Source organism: Rhododendron vialii, chromosome 7a (genome assembly GCF_030253575.1).
Source record: "Rhododendron vialii isolate Sample 1 chromosome 7a, ASM3025357v1".
Lineage (NCBI taxonomy): Eukaryota > Viridiplantae > Streptophyta > Magnoliopsida > Ericales > Ericaceae > Rhododendron > Rhododendron vialii.
The window spans coordinates 30,082,665-30,100,600 of record NC_080563.1 but is presented as its reverse complement, the minus strand read 5'-3'; the positions used below and the strand labels follow the sequence as shown (position 1 = coordinate 30,100,600).

The 17,936-nt window shown below is 37.6% G+C and overlaps 1 protein-coding gene across 1 annotated transcript; it reads left to right on the top strand.

Moving 5' to 3' along the window:
• Window positions 1-4,649: 4,649 nt before the first annotated feature.
• Window positions 4,650-16,807, top strand: LOC131332214 (histidine kinase 5). The gene is made up of 13 exons (XM_058366296.1): window positions 4,650-4,855; window positions 6,170-6,916; window positions 8,395-8,451; window positions 8,588-8,815; window positions 9,538-9,631; window positions 9,733-9,939; window positions 10,858-10,988; window positions 11,518-11,567; window positions 12,494-12,819; window positions 12,912-13,015; window positions 13,529-14,344; window positions 16,189-16,365; window positions 16,549-16,807. Exons 2-13 carry the CDS (start codon window positions 6,200-6,202, stop codon window positions 16,669-16,671), a joined length of 3,030 nt encoding a protein of 1,009 aa, XP_058222279.1. The 5' UTR covers window positions 4,650-4,855; window positions 6,170-6,199; the 3' UTR covers window positions 16,672-16,807.
• The last annotated feature ends 1,129 nt before the right edge of the window (window positions 16,808-17,936 follow it).

Genomic DNA, 17,936 nt, shown 5'->3' with positions numbered 1-17,936 from the left:
CCTTGGATAATAAAAAAAAATTGATTTTCACGTTCCACATTTGTACGCAGATGCTCCACTTTGTACGTGAAGTTACTTCACGTTAAAAGTGGAGCGCATGCGTATAAAAGTGAGGCACCAAAATCAAAAGCCTAATCAAAATTAGCAACTTTTTACCAATAACCAAATTTGTTAGACCCCACATTTTTTTAATGAAGTACAACCATCATAGGAAAGTGAAACTCGCTCTCCATAAAACAAATGTTTTATCGATTGGTAGGTGAAACTCACTTTCCACTTTGGCAAGTGATTGTGCATTTAACAATATTGATCACTTTATAAGTTTTAACAAATACTCTCTACTTTCACTTAAAATTTTACTAGAATGCCATTTAATGTAAACCATTAGATCATTGAAAAAGAAAAAACTGATCGTTAGATTTGAATTTTTGCCAACTCATTTTGATTATAGGCAAAAAATAACCAATGTGGAACTTGACATTGCTAACTTTAACAACTTCTAAATGTATAATCAAAATCTGATATGACAAGTTTTGATTATTCACTCTTGCTTATTCCACTACGGATGCTCTTAGACAAAGTAAACAATAGCTTAGTTATTTCTACCTCTCTCTCTCTCTCTCTCTCTCTCTCTCTCCTGAAACCCTACTCACCACATATACCTTTGTTCTCCCATCCCCTCCCCCCTAGGGTTTCACAGTCCTAATACGGCAGTAGGAGGGGAAGGTCATGATATTAGTTCTCAATCTCCCTTTTTGTTTTCTAGTTTGTGGTTTATTTTTCTCAATTGCATATTTTCATATTAATGACTTATCATTTGATCTGTGAGAGTTTTGTCTCTCCTTTTTGTGAGAGTTTTTTTTATAGTTTCGTCTTTGGGCAAATATTACGTCTACAGATCGGGTTCTTTCAGATGATGTTGCTTCACAACGGCATCCATGTCAACAATGGTCTACTACCCCAGTATGATGTATTGTTGGAACAACTCATGGTGGCTTGCTAGATCTGTAATTTTGGGAGTTCATTGGCTCGTGTTCACACTTGGTTGGAATTCGTCTGATCGTCTGGGTATTTGTTGTTTTTTTTCTTGGCTACAATTTTATCTCTTTTTGAGATTGTTAAAAAATATGAAATTTCAGTAGAATGTGTGTCAGGCGATGCTTGGGTTAGGGTGAAAGACATCAATCGCATTGTATTTTTCTCGTTTTGCATCAGTTAGATGATTAGTTTGATTTTATCCAAAGTATTTGTAATAAAATCCGTATTGTAAGTGCCATTAGGCTTACATCAATACAACTTCTCACTTTTGTAAAAAAAAGAAGAAGCTTAGTTTACTTTGGTTTGCTATTTTAAAGACCCTTAATGTTGTGGCTACCGACCAATTTGGATACATACGATGTACACGCATGACGGGTCCCATAGTAAATGATTTGATCCATTAATAAAATTAATTTCAAAATATTTTTTCAAGTGGTCCTTTAAAAAATCAGCTTAATTGAATATGTGTAAGTACTTGATCCAATCTTCTAACTTTTCATTCAGAATTAGATTCTGAATGAAAAGTTAGAAGATTGGATTAAGTACTTACACATATTCAATTAAGTTGACTTTTTACGGGCCTACTTAAAAAACTATTCTAAAATTTATCAACTGATTCAATCATTTGTGCATGTGAGATCCGTAATGAGCTCCACACAAAATATGGACACCGTATGTATCCCACTTGTCGGTGTCATGCCAATAGCAGGTCTCTTTAAAGACGGAGGGAAAAATTAAACCAGTCAAGGAACTAGAAAGAATGTGTCATGTGAAAGATATCCTTGAGCCATGCATAATTTGCTCATGTGATGGAACAAATGAGAGGGATATATCTTTCTAACCTAAGACCCAAGTAAAGTAACGAATGGAAACGCCGGCTTGATCTTCCTAACCTAAGACAGCATATTTTCTACCATCCAAGAAGATACGTTGTCTTGAAAAGGTATATCTCTTGATGTGTCTCTTTTCCTAAACAATAAATATATACTATGATTCTTTGATGCATGTATATTTGGTTTCCCTTTCGTACATAGGATACCTTTTCACACACACACACGCATATATATGTATGTATATGTATATCCTTCCATTATAAGACACCTTTTCACAATTAGACATGTACTTGATATAATCGGGCAATTTATTTATCACTCATAATAACATCAAATAATTATAAATAGAAAGTGATATATATGTAGGCCACATTACGAGATTTCATTTCTTGCATTATATATGCTCATCTTTTCGATCCATAGGAGGGAGGCAAATGTACTAGGTAGTGCATGTGTGATTCTACCAAATAACCCGTAGTACTCAACTATCATAGTAACCATCATGTTATTTTTTTTGGTAATGCAGGGTGTCTCAGGTCAGAATGCGCGTATCTCAGATTAATCCCTACAGCCGCTCCTATAGCCGTTTCACGTGAGGGTGAGGTGGCCCTAAGAATTGTTGATGATTGAGAAGAATCAAACCTGATACCTTAAGATGAAGTAAGTACCTAAGTCTTGATCCAAGTGGCCAGTCGGGCCAAAACCACTTGGCCAACTAGATATATACTTACAAAATCTAAAGATTCTACACATTACTTTTTGGGGTATTGTATTATTCAAACGTAATACCTTAGGATGGAGCCACACCTAAGTCCTGATCCAAGTGGCCGGTTGGCCAAAACCACTTGACCAACCACTTGGAGTTAACTAGATATATACTTACATGCAAAATCTAAAGATTCTACACATTACTTTTGGGGGTATTGAATTGTAGTTGCATTTTTTCTAATGAAAGTTTATTATTCGAAAGTAGAGGCAAAAAACAGCCTGCTGGAATAGAGCTTCAAAAGTTACTTTAAAAAAAAAACATTTTATAATTATTGGCCCATAAAACTAGAGCAAAATTATGCCGAACAACCAACACTGCTTTGAATTACACCAGAATGACACCAAACATCCATATATAAATATTAGAAATATCCAAACTGGAAAACATCTCTACATTCCCTCCCACAATGGATGACAAAATTTCACTATTTCGGCCATTTCAAAATGTTATAGATTCGTAATTTACACTATACTTTTATATACAATTGGGAGTTTCTTTGATTTACGTCAATCGATTATACTAGTCAAAGTTTTTAAATTGATTAAAGACATCATAATTAAATAACTAAAATCGGGGCGGTTCCGGAGACACCAAAAAAAACACCTAAAAAAACACCTCATAGTTCCCGATCAAATTTTGATGATCCAAGCCGTTCAAAGTGATCAGAACATGATTTTTTAGGGTTCTCGCGAGAAATCAGCAAAAAAAATGACCGGAAAGGGCTTGATCCGAACAGTTTTTTATTGAACGGTTCAAATAAAAACTGCTCAAATCAAGCATTTTCCGGTCATTTTTTTGCTAATTTCTTTCGGCACCCTTAAAATCACATTCTGCACACATTGAACGGTTCGGATCATAAAAATTTGATCGGAAACTATGAGATTGAGATTTAGGGTGTTTTTTTAGGTGTTTTTTTTTTGGTGTCCCTTGAACCGCCCCAAACTAAAATATAGAAAAATATGTGGGAGACACAAATGCGGAAAAGGCCAGCCATCTATTGTCCGGGTCGTTTCCAGGTACTCTTTGAGCTCGTTTTTGATAATCAAGACCGTTGATACTTTAGACCTCGTTAAGAACATTGGGCAAGCCAAACTTCATATGAATCGGATGTCGTTTAATATATTTTCAGGACAATATCTCCAAAACATAGATTTAGAAAACATTGCAACACTAGCTAATTAATTAAAGATCCATTCATCTTGACATAAATATATTTTGAAAACACATCAAACGATATCCGATTAACATAATTTTCTGCATACATAATATTTCAACGAGGTCTTGTTCAGACCTCCCCGAATCCGATCCCATTCCGTGCAAAAATTATCATCCATTTTAGGACCAAGGAAACATTAAGAGATACTCCATTATTCAATGATCTCCGCTCTCTCTTCACCACACATGAGTGATGGAGAGAGGCCGTAAAGACTGAAGCATTTATTGTGAGCCCTAGACCACCAATATATGGTTGAGACTTGAGAGAGAGAGAGAGCATGCAGGTAGGATGCACTCAATAATTTTCCCTTGCGAAACTTGAGGGGTTGTAAAGAAACAAAACTCACATGCCTTGCGCGTCGTCTCACGCGCAGACAAAATATTCACGACCTCGTAAATGGCGGGGAGCAACTCCTTTTAAAACCCCCCCCCGTCTAGTATCATTTGGAGAGAGAGAGAGAGAGAGAGAGAGAGAGAGAGAGAGAGAGAGAAGCTCTGTGAACTGTGAAGGAAGCATAAGGTGTATATAGACACAGACTACAACAATATTGAGAGAGAGAGAGAGAGAGAGAGAGAGAGAGAGAGAGAGTGAATCTAACCTGTAAAAACAAAGAGAAATATAATTAAAAAGGTGTTTTTCTGAAGCAACAAAGAGGCCACCAGCATTGGATTACAGTTTAATAAAATTTTGACCTCCAACGCACATGGCTCCTTGAGTTGAGTTTCCTCTCCTCTCCATTTGTTTTCCTTTTCCCTCACATGCATTCCCCCTCTCTCTCTCTCTCTCTCTCTCTCTCTCTCTCTCTCTCTCTCTCATTATACAAAATTATACAAAACGCAAGTGTGTTATCGCCCAAAACTTTGCTAGTTATTTTCCTTCATTGACCGACCACTTTCTCAAGAGATTCTTTCAGATCTACAGTGTAAAAAGAAGAAAGCTGAATCACAAATCCATTATTGCTGTAACAACAGAGAGCCCAACAGTCTTTCCATTACCCAGGTTAGCTTTCCTCTGGCTTTGCAATGTTTTTGTTTTTTGGGTTATTTTGTCGAACATCTCTTTAGCAACTGCATTATGGTTGGTTCATCACCCGTAATCGATGAATTTTAGTTCGTTTTGGTTCCTGAGCATTTCCTATATGGCTTCGAATTCGGCTTCGGTTTCAATCCTTTCTTTTCAAATTCTATCGGAGTTTGCTTTTATACGTTCGAATGGTCTTTTTTTTTTTTTTTTGGTTTTCCGATCAGGAATGGTCTGTTGAATGTACTGATTTTAGGGATTCCATGACTTATGATATTCTCATTCAATGAATGTGGCTACCTAGCTTTTTCTCATATTCCAATTGACGAATTTTAAATGAGTACCTCACTATGAGAACATATTTTTTCAAGAAATTTTGTCACCTTTTTTGTGTGGGAATTTTCTGTTGATTTTGTAGAATATATGGAACTGGTTTAAATAGCTGAATTTTTCAATATTTGTTCACAATTGGAAAGATTTGAAGCTACTTTATGATCAGCTACGTCTCAAGTTTGTTATGGTAGCTCTGCAGCGATTTTACTGTTGTCAATGTAAAAGAGTACTCCGAAGGTTGATGCAGATGAGACAAAAGAGAACTTCCTTAAGTCGGGCTGGTTTTTCCACTAAAAGGCAACCCCAAAAACTTTATTGATTTGAACTAAGGGCAAATTGGACACTGAACTTTCTTTTTGTCATAAGAGTCTTCCTATGTCAATTCGTGGACATGGTGGTTTTAATCTAGCATCTGTGACATCTACTAGTTTTCGATGTGCACTTTAGCGGATGTGACAAGAACATATATGTGCATACTACATACCCATCCACAATGAGGTTCCTTTTTCGGCCTACCGAAAACTCTACTCCTCAATGAAGTTGAAGTACATAAACCTACCCACATAGAGGCACAAGACAGCCAGAAGCATTACTGCAAATAAAACGAGCACTGGTTCGATAAGGAAGGTTCTTAGTAATTAGTATGTAGGTTGGTTCTGAGACCCTGTTAAGGAAAGAATCCCAAAGCCTGCTGTTCTCATTTGATGTTGACCTTTGTTAGTCACCTAAGTGCAATTTGTCTATGATGTATTACCAGATTTCCAACTTCTGCTTAAATATATATGATTTTTTTCCTTTGCCATGTTGTTCTGCCTTCAATCAAATTTGAAACTTCTCTCCCACTTCCAAATATATGGCTATTTTTCGGTTGACTCTTTTGATGAGCAAAATGTTACTTAGCGATAACCGCAACTTCAGACAAGATAGTGAATTACGTTTTGATTCCCATCTGCGTCACAGGTATCTGAAGTGAACGTGATATTGACCTCAATGGTTTGTGAAATGGAGAACGACAATGTGGAAGAGATGGACATTGAAGGCCTCTCTTCAATGTGGCCTGAAGATATAAACGACGCTAGAAAGCAATTACACATAGAAAAGCCAGGAGCAGATCAAGATATGTTGAAGGAAATTATAATCACTGAGGAGCCTAGAGCTGTTGATTTCAAGTGCCTCGTAGAGCTAACAAATTACAGCGAGAAGGGCTCCTCTCAGTTAGCATACCTCGTAAAGAACTGGGAATATAGACAGGCTAATGCTGTGAGACTTCTCAAAGAAGAGCTTGACAACCTCAGCAAACAAAAGCAGGAAGTTGAGCTCAAGCACTTGGAGATTTTGGAGGAACATCGTTTTGAGGACGGTAGTTATGGTGGTGATAAACGTCCAATATCTGTATTGGATGAGGTGTATGATATATTGCCAGATTTTCCTCGGAAGATAAAGGATGTAGTGGTTGAAAACAAAGGACTAGAAATAGAAGCCGAGTATGATACCATAATTTACTGGAAGCAGCGCGCCAGGCATTTTGAGGGATTATTGGAGGCTAGCATCCAGAGGGAGCAGATACTCATGGAAAAGTTGCAGGAAAGCATAGTGAATTTGGAAAGGCAGTCCTCACCAGTCGAAGAATTGTCCCAGATTTTGAAAAGAGCTGATCATTACTTGCATTTTATTCTTCAAACTGCACCGGTAGTCATGGGTCACCAGGTAATATATGCCACATGTCATACTACATCCTTTCGTTTGCTGCTTTGCTTCTGTCTATGAAGCATGGGTACTTCTAAAACCATGTTGTACTTGCAACCATAATGCACTGGGTATGAGTACTTTGCATGCTGCTTCTGCAAGGAACCGCATACGGGAAGTATGAACCAATATTTTCCTTTATATTTTTCTCTATACTCCAAAAGAACCCCAATGTATATTCAAGCTGTATCCAATCAACATAGAATTGTATTTTATAAGGACTAGAAGCTAGATTGATAAGATGTTTTTCCTGTGCTTATCATGATCATAGAATTGAGATTTGGCCTCTTAAGTCTTTAATATGATGTCTAAACTCTGGTTTGTACCTCAAATTTGGCGTTAAATTATTGTTTCTATGATGGATTCTTAGACCCCTAAGTCATCCAAAATGTCCTTTATTTATGTCATCCATTACTCCGAATTATGATGGATTAGCTATACAAAGTCATACGTTACTCAGGCTTGCTATACTAATTTTTAGCAGCACCCCAGACGTTCATGTACCTCACAGTGTTTTAGGTTTTTCCAAATTATCATACCTGTATTGTACCAGTACTCATACTCATAGCCGTACACCTAAACATGCTTCATATGATGCAGTGCTGTTAATTTTCTACCTTTTCATTCTCAGTTCTCTATTTGGATCTAGTGCAACATATTTCCTTCTATATAGGTTCTACCGTTACCTAAGATCAGACTTTGTTATAAGCTAGAAACATAAGATGACCTGAATTTCGCCAAAAGGAATGTGGATGAGGAAGCTGATCGTACTAGGGATGGCTTTTGTGAATCTAAAGAGTATCTGATTGTAGTAGAGACAGCTTCAACATACTCTCATGCAACTTTATACTCGAGTCTTGCAAATGACGTGGAAGTTGTATAATGCTGACCATTGCGACAAGTTGCGCTCCCATCTTATTTGTTCTATTGATGGTATACCACTTCAAGTTTAACCTTTTCTTATTTTAACTCCTTTAACTTGTACAATTTCACTCTTAAGTCTTGTCACCATTCCTGAAATCAAATAACTAGCTATACCAAGTCAGCAAACCAAAATCATCCCCAAGAATCCCAACCGTTGTTGCGAAACCACCTAGATTCTTTCGTTGAAGAAAAATGAACTGGAGTAGGGTCTTTGTAGTTATAGTTGAACAGTTCTTGGAGCATTCTGGTATTGGTACAATGTCGTGATGCATCAGTGCAGAAAAAAAGCAAGTTGGTCGGAAAGATTATATACTAGGCAGTAATTCAGGATTGAACTCTGAAACTGTTCTATAGTCTATACACTTCACTCCTTGCACTAACTTAGTTGTTACAGTATATGAGTACATTTCTCTCCACTTTGTGACAGTCATTAATAATGCTTCCTTATCGTGTACAATGATTCTCTTGATGCATTAATCATTCATATCTCAGTCTTCCATTTTGTTTTCCGTCAGGATAAAGACTTGCGGTATCGTTTCATCTATAATCCCTATCCGAGTTTGCATGAGGAGGTAATTCTGCAAATAAAATTTTTGTTCCAGGGTTGATTATTCGTATTAAAGTTTTTGCTTTCTTAATCATTTTGCTTCTTCAAGGCACTGTTCACACAATCTACCTCAGGGGTTCCTCAATTTTATGAATTTTCAGGAAATTATAGGAAAAACAGACGTGGAGATATTCACTGGCGCTGGTGTTAAGGAAATTCAAGACTTCAAAAGAGAAGTTCTGGAAAGAGGATTACCAGCAAAAAGGGAATTTACTTTTGAGACAGAACTTTTTGGCTCAAAGACATTTTTGATATATGTGGAACCCGTGTTCAGCAAAGCAGGAGATAAAATTGGTGTGAATTACATGGGGATGGAAGTAACTGATCAGGTGAGCAAAATCGGCTATCTTGTGCCATAGCTGTTCTGTACAAAACATTAACCGTGTTTTTTTTATTGCAAACTGATCATGGATTTTGTTAAATTCTTTTATATTAATCAAAGGAATATATATTAGAACAGAGAAGAATGACATGAGTAAGCCTAAAAGTTTCAAGAACTAAACCCAAAGATGAGATACCATCGGACAGAGCAACAGCAAATGATTCACTCGCTCCCCTGCACCTTTCCACATAAAACACCAATCCAACAAGAACTTTTCTCACTTCCTCGAAAGGTCAATGGTAAGAATGTCCTCCATAGTAGCTGTCAAAGCAGAGAAAGCCACCTTGGAGAGGCCTTAGAACACCAAACCCGTTTGGTGGGTAAAACAATCAGCAATGGGTATGAAGCACTTGTAAAACAGGACGGAACTCGCTAATAGGTTAAGAGAGAAAAACAAAGGATGCTACCGCAAAGGTCCCATTCGAAGCTGGCCCCAAAACTAGGGAATTCTCCATCTTCAGCCATAAGGACTAAGCAGATCACCATCTCAATAAATCCACCGCTGAGCTCTTTCAGCCCGATCTGTCACTATAGAATTATACTTGTTCTCTGCTTCCTTTCCCACTCCCACCGATTACTATTTTGCTTTTTGTTTTAGTTTTGAGTAATCCTTTAGTTCTTTAGAAAATATGAGAAGAAATGATAAAACTTGTTCATGTTACGTAACAGGTGAGGAAACGGGAAAAGATGGTAAAACTTCGAGAGGAAATAGCAGTTCAAAAAGCAAGGGAGACAGAACTTAACAAGACCATTCATATAACAGGTCTATCTCTTTGCTCAACTCTTGGTGGATTGTAAATGTGTCATGAATTAGCTTCAGAAAATAAAGGTTATTCACTTTTTATCTTTTTGTGTTTCTTGTAGAGGAAACAATGCGAGCAAAACAAATGCTTGCAACCATGTCTCATGAGATAAGATCTCCACTAGCAGGAGTCGTAAGCATGGCGGAAATTCTATCCACCACAAAACTTGAAAAGGAGCAACGACAACTATTGAAAGTCATGCTATCTTCAGGAGATTTAGTTCTTCAACTTATAAATGACATTCTTGACCTTTCTAAAGTAGAGTCAGGTTTGATGTTTCATCCTTTAATGTTTACATTTGAAGTCCTTGTTCAAACCATTATGTGAGAGCTTGATTTACATTGTTGCGCCCAGTTTAAGCAGCTAATGCTTTTCTTTTGATTGGTAAACTGAGAGGTGTCAAAAGCTTAGGTTTTTGGGTCTAAGTTTAGCTTTTATCTTCTTTGTTTCTTGTCAATACATATGCTACTTTCACTATGTTCTGAGCATATTCGTGCAGTTTGTGTATTAGGCTACCACTCTACAAGCAAGAGGGGGTTGCATGTGAGTGAGAGAGTGAGGGTGATAGTCCTGTGGCTTCTGTCTGCGCAACAGGGGCCACTCTGTCTTTAGTCTATGTAAAAGTGGTGTCTTGGTCATACAATATGCACCCTACGTCCATTCTTGTGAAATTATTTGTTTTTCGTTTTTATCTATTGTTTAATATTTATTCCTTGTTTGATTATAATCGCCATGAAGTTCAAACAATCTCATTTCCTTTGATTTTCATTACTTAGGATTTTTAATGTTAGAGCTTGTCCCACATTGGTTAATTATAACCTCCAAAACTAGTATATGAGCCTGGGCAACCTTTCCATTCATTGCCAATTGATTTTGGATTGTATGCTTTAACATGGTATCGGAGCTAGGTTTTCGGGGGCTTTTGGACAGGAGTCTTTTAATTGATTGCCCCATTGTTTGTACTTTAAGCGCACCATTGTTCATTGCAATCCCTATGTTATGAATCCTTTGTTTACCTCTCCATGTGCGGGTGAGGGGTCGCACGTGCAGAGAGTGTTAGTGGTTGTCCCACATTGGTTAGATGTAACCTCCAAAGCTAGAATACAAGTTTCGGCGGCCTCTCCACCCATTTCTAATTGATTTTGAGTTGGATGATTTAACAACTAATTTTACCCATTTTTTTTAGGAGTTATGAAGTTGGAAGCTACAAAATTTAGGCCAAGAGAGGTAGTAAGGCATGTACTTCAGACTGCTGCAGCGTCATTGCAAAGGGTACTAATCTTGGAAGGTCATGTAGCTGACGATGTTCCTGTGGAGGTGATAGCTTTTACCGCATATTGTTACCTTTGTTTACAAACTATAACAAGGTCTAGATGCATGCTGAATGCTGTATTGTTGGCAATGTTCCTTCCTTTCTGCTGATAAGAATAAGTAATATTCCTTCTTTTCTATGATGATAGACTTTTGACATGATAAACATAACCTATGAACAAGCAATGTCATGGATTTGTCCTTAAATAATATTTGATGATTATGTACTATATTACTAATCATAGATATGTGATAAGCCGCTCAGATGAAAGAACTCAACGAGGCAGTATCTCAGTTGACATTCAGGTAGTGATTCCTATGCTAATGTAGATTGGACAAAAGCCTGGTCAGTGTCTAGCTTGACATGTAAGATGTAACTAATGACACTATCAATGTGCAGTTTTGAAGCACTTCGGATAAGTTCTAATGGTTTCTTAAAGTTTAGAAGTCCTCATAACGTTATGTCTTGTTTCATTTAACAATTCCCATTTTCCAAACTATGCACTTCATTCTAACCAATATCTATCATTTTCAGGTTATTGGAGATGTTTTAAGGATTCGACAAATTCTCACCAACTTGATTAGGTACTGTGTTCCACAGGACTCAGAATCTCCTTGTCAATTATTTTGGTGGTTCCTTCTATTTTTTATGCAGTAGAGGTGCAAGATAAATTAACTTTTTTCTGCCAAGCTAGTACCTAAGTAATTTTGTTTTTCAACAGCTATCATCACATTCTTCTTTTTTGGTGAGGCCGTGAGGGCCTTAACAGTTTCTATACAGAGGCAAAACAGTTGTAACCATCTGCAGTAGGAATTGAATTATTTTTTCATAAAGCATCAGATTTTTTGAAAAATCTGTTTTGAGGTTTTTCCATATGCAGTAGGAAATTGAATCATTGATACATATTGCATGGACAATTTTTTTTGAAAACTATTGGGGTTATTTCTGTGAGCACTTTACGCATGGTAACCTGCAGGATCATGTCCATGTATAAACGATCTTCCATCATTACTGTGCGATCATTCATCATAAGGGCAGAGATCCAAAAGTTTGGATTTCAGGAAACCAAAAATCACCCTTCGGTTGTGGTACTGAACCCATTTTAATAACTTTTCCATGATAGATGCGCGACCTTCAATTCTCAGCCACTGAGGAATTACTAATGTTTATGTTTTTACAAATATGCCTTCGATTGATAATTCACCTTTTACATCTATCCATGCCTTTGTGGACTTATCCAGAGCCTCGTGCAAATGCTTTTTTCTTTCCAGCAATATGATCCATATGCAGCATATTGTGTCCCTAGCTGTTTCTCTAGGAATTCCCATTTGAATTGGATTTGTAAGTGATGGTCAAATGCCTCCCCGAAGGAAATATTGATTTAGCGGCTGGGTTATCTCGATACTAAAATGAATATGTGACCTGCTTTTCTGTGTTATTGCCTTACTTGCATTAGCTAACAAAAATGTTCGATTATGCTTAGTAGTATTAATTATCTCATTATCTCCAGCAATGCAATCAAATTCACCCATGAAGGGAAGGTTGGAATAAAGCTCTATGTGGTACCAGCAGTATCCCGTGGGTTGGGAGAAGGATCTAAAGAGTTACAGGAACCAGATAAAAGCTCATCTTTGTCACAAAGTGAAAGTGATCTGAACGTGTATCACGAGCCAATACATCCGGAAGGTCCTTGCAAAAATTCACTTATTGATGAGGCAAAAACCCCAGTTGAAAATGGAACCTCGATGGATGGAGGTGAAGAGAACCATCCTCATGCAAGTGAAACAACCGTGTGGATACGCTGTGATGTTTATGATACGGGGATCGGAATACCTGGTATCTTTTTTTTTTCAGGTGCTTTAATTTTACATTACCTAGCTAATTGAATTCCAGTTGAAGTAATCACACTTTCCATTGTGTTGCGACAGAGAATGCTTTGCCAACTCTATTTAAAAAATACATGCAAGTAAGTGCAGACACAGCACGGAAGTATGGTGGGACTGGACTCGGCCTAGCGATCTGCAAACAGCTGGTGATAATTTTTATCCATCATATTCCTTTTTTGTCTTTTTAATTGTCCTCCCAGACACCCATTACTGAGTACAAACGAGGGATACTGATGTTTTTGGGGTTATTTACTACTCTGGTTTTCAAGCTGAAAATGCAAAATGCATTGGAAGGAATATTTGGGTCAATAATGTGACTGACAAGTACTTAAATACATGTGCTTAAAGTCCGTTCCACTCGACAATATTCTCCTTCGTGCAACACTAGTCCCTGCTCTGAGAAGTTCCTAGAAATCCTAAATGTATAGGACAGTAGCTAGTTTACAAGTGAAATAATACTGAAATGGGCATCCAAGCGATGAATCATTTTGTAATCTGCCTCTTCTTCCAAGTCAGAATTAATTTAGAATTAGGACACTTGGTAGTATGGAAATTTTGATCAACTATGATTTTGTCTCATTCCTTATAAGAAATGTTAATCTGATGTACAGTTTGGATTTGTCATGTAAACTCATGATATTTGTATGCTTATGGAACAGGTCGAGCTCATGGGAGGTCAGCTGACAGTGTCCAGCCGAGAACACCATGGTTCCACATTTACATTTAGTCTACCATACAAGGTTTCACCTGAATCCGATAATTCAGATGATCCAGACGAGTTCTCAGATATGGATGGTCATGTAGTGGACCCCCATGACGAAGATATAAGTTCTGGGGTTTTCATATTTGGACCACGCACTTTAGGTTCTCTTTTCTCTTCAAGTAGCTCTAGCAGAGCTCAAAACTTCTTACCGAACTGTGTTGCTCTTAATGGCTCTCACAAACTTAATGGGTTTTCAGAAGATCCCAATCCATTTCCCGGTAGTTGCATGTCATCAAGAGAGGTGACATCATTAGAGGATGCATGTTCAGCTGTTGATGGTGCCGAGACACCATGTCAACAGGAAACTTCAATTAGACAAAGCTCAGATTCTAATTCCAAAGTCACGAATTGTAGTGAGATACAGTCTCAGCATAAAGAAAACGGTCAATTCCAGGACCCTTTCATGGTTTCCACTTGTTCCTCAAGGGTGGAAAGTGAAGAAGCAAGTGAAAAAGTAAGGCCAAAAGACTCTCAAGAAGAAGTAGAGATGCAGGAGAGATCTGAGAGAAGTTCTCAGTGCTCTTCTAGCAAAGGTCAAGAAATTATCAGATCAAAGTTGAAACCTAAGATCCTTCTTGTGGAAGATAACAAGATTAATGTGATGGTGGCACAGTCAATGATGACTCGATTTGGTCACAACATAGATGTCGTGAATAACGGAGTTGAAGCTGTGCGTGCAGTTCAGTCCTGTAGTTATGATCTCATTCTGATGGTGAGTTTTGTTATAAATGATTTAGCTGTCAATTTTCATGACTCGATGTGCTATCTTTTCGTAAAATTATTGTAGGCTCTAGTTATGTAGAATCATCGTATTGTTTGCATTTTTACTGTTCTTGTTAGTACAATGTCTATCATCATACCATATGTGTCTATTTTCCCTCCAATTAGTTTTTGATTGGAACCACTTCTAACTTGTCCTACCAGATTCATTCCTTGTTTAACGTTCTTGTAACGTTGATCATCCATCACAACAATCTCATTTCAGCTACAATCATTTCTACTAATGTTTTTCCTTAAGAGAAATGACCTCAATTCGCACATCCTCCAGTAGTCCTACAAGTGTTTGCCTGTAAATTATTAGGATTCTGGTGGATCCTAATGCAGTCTTCCATTTCGTCCATCTTGCTCTAATTCTATGGGTCACATCAACCACAGTATTTCCCTCTTTGGGATTAACAGGCCTGAGATTATTGAAAAGTATTGGTATTATGTATTGATTTTGCAGTGGTTGAGTCAGGAATCGAATTTAGAGTGGGATTTTATAATGGTGAAGCTATGCACTGAAAGCAAGAACATGCAAAGTTACAAGCTACTTAGACTTAGCTCATTAACCTAACTTCTTACCAATTATATGGTGGAAGTGCCCATAATTTTAGTATGTATCTACATAAAATTTCTTCTGATTTTAATCGAAGGGGTATAAAGGATTGTATCTGTTGATAGTCTATGTGGAAGGTGACACGTATATTGAACATTATAGCAAAGTACACTCTGAAGGGTAAACTGAAAGATGTTTGTTGAAACGAGAGAAAGGATAAATTCAAACAGTTAGGTGCACAAATACTAAATACTAAATAATAAACATCAAGTTGAAAGATATCTTGCAAACTGTAGCTGCAACAGTAATTTTCAGAAATTGAGTGTACTTGACCCTCTGGGCCTGTACACTCTGCTCTTGCCTATCGAGTTTTCCTTTGTCGTCATCCCTACTTCAAGTTTAGCTGAAGTACACAAAAAATATCTGTCTTTGCCCTGACTAAACCAAAGTAGATAGATTTTGAAGTGTCTCTCCTCCATTCTAGCTTTAATTTTACCCCTCTTGTTTTGTCAACGAAAACTATATCATATGCAAATCATAGACGGCCCTTCTCTTGGACATTCCGAGGGAGTTATGCTTTGAATCCATAGGTTCTCAGTTTTATGTGCACTGATATGTCTATTTGCTCTTTTCCGTAAGTGATGTGTATGATCAAGTACATCTGCGTTGTCAACAGGTAACAACAGCCCTCAAAACACCATCTGCCACCTCCCCCGTGATCATACTTCCCTCCGTCTCCAATTTTGTACACTGAACTGCAGTTTCACTTGTTTTCCTATCTGCATTTGGTGATATTTGATCGAAAATTTGTTATCATGGTGCATGGAAACATGTTCTCTCTAGCATGACTTGGAGCCATAGCACCAGCCTAAAACCCCACCTGCTAAGGCAATGAAAGGAATCCTTTAAGTCAGTTGTTCACTTTGCCTTCTCTTGCATATTCCCCGTTGAACTATGTAGTGTGAAAGTGTGTGTGAACGCACAGATGATCCAGGTTTTGCTAGGTTGACAATATTCTTTCATGCTCATTGTGCAAAACAGTCCAGAAACAAGCACACAAATGATTAAATGTATTTTCTTTTATTCTCTGTGTGTGTGTGTGGAAGAAAGTGAGAAGCAGAAAAAATGTCGTAATAGCTTTTATCTTTTCATGTAATGATTAAATTTGGAACTTAAGGCTCGGATTGGTTTTGGTTTTGAGAGTGATTAAACGTGCTGGAACTCTGTTCCATGTGCAGGATGTATGCATGCCAGTAATGGATGGCCTTCAAGCAACAAGACTCATTCGTTCTTTCGAGGAAACGGGAAATTGGGACGCTGCTGTTGAAGCTGGAATTGAACACCAAATGCCACAGAATTCAGCATCAAATGATCCACAATTTAACTCGTCGCGAAACAGGATCCCTATTATTGCTGTGAGCTTTTGAGTCTTACAGTCTTTTATTCTTCTCTCCTTTGCCTCTGATATTCTGTTTCATGTCAATGCACATCTGAAAAAAACAAGTAAACAAGTAGATCTTTCTTTTCCTAATACGTGAACATGTATGCATGCATGTGCAAGTGTATCTACTGATGAAACTTGTTGGAAATAAATGCAGATGACCGCAAACGCATTGTCAGAGAGTGCAGATGAGTGTTTTGCAAATGGTATGGACTCTTTTGTATCGAAACCTGTTACGTTTCAAAAGTTGAAAGAATGCCTTGAACAATATGTAACATGATATGATCTCCTGTAAATGTTTGCATCTGTATAAAAAAGGAAATGTGTGTTAGGAAAGTTTTGTAATCAATGTAACATCTTCTGCTCAGATTAGAGTCTCTGTTAACTTGTGTATATAAATGCCATATTTTGCTGCATTTTTTTCCCCTTTCCTAAGGAATTTACCATAGTTTGTTATCTTTCTAAAGATACGACAGAGGAGAAAAACGCTTACTCACATTTCAGATGCCAAAAAAAGAAAGGACATATGAAAAGAAAACCAAAAGTAAAAATCGAGTTTAGGAGGGAAAGAAAATAGCTTTTGTTGAGGTTCATGGATGGGCTTTGCGTACAATTCATTTGAGTTGATAAATACAATATGCGGTATACAACTTGCTATCTATAACTGCGAAAAAAAGAAGTGATAAAAAGAAAAGGAATAGAAAGGTAGGAAAATAAAAGAGAGGAAAAAGAGAGATCAAGATCTGGAAGACTCAGAACTTAATCTTAAAGGAAAAGGGATCAAGGTCTTGGGGCTATATTTCCACCAAAAAATGACACCCAACCAGGGGCTGCCACGTGGAAGAGATTATTTCCGAAAGGAAGGTTCGAATTCAGGCCTGATCAAGCTTCCAAAGTTTGAAGTTCGATAAGGACACGGTACACTGCATTATTCCCCACACGGATCATTTCATCGGATGGATGAGCTTGTTGGGGAGATATTTGGTGTTTACTACAAAAGTGGAAGCATACCCTGAATAACAGGAGGTGGTTGATCTGGTCCTGAATAATACATAACATGGGCCGTTACAAGGGGCACTTGGCGGGCCTTTGTTGCTCAAGAGAAACTTGCTGAAGCCCCTATTGAGGCGATCCATTTTCAGGCGATAGTCAACCAGTTTCCAAAGCCCGCGATCTGGGATCATTGAGGAGTGCCTACATTCAAAGAAGATCATGGAGCTGGTGTCAACACGTAAGGCAGGCCCAGAACCTGTTTTAAGTCCCGAATCACTGCTTTGTGCCTATAAATACAAGTTCTGAAGACATTTTTCGGGCTCCCACGCCATGAATCTAGCATTCGTTATCTTTCATTTGGTGCAGCACGTCGGTCTTACAATTCTCTCATTTTGTACTCAATCTAATTGAGTTTTCATTTCTATGAAAGCCTAGTCTACCCAGCACTTAGTTTCTTTTATGTAATTTCCATATCATTTCTGTTTCAACTTTGTTCTTGCTACAGCAATGAAGTTGTTTCTTCCGGTTAAATGGCAACTCCGTAGTTGCTTT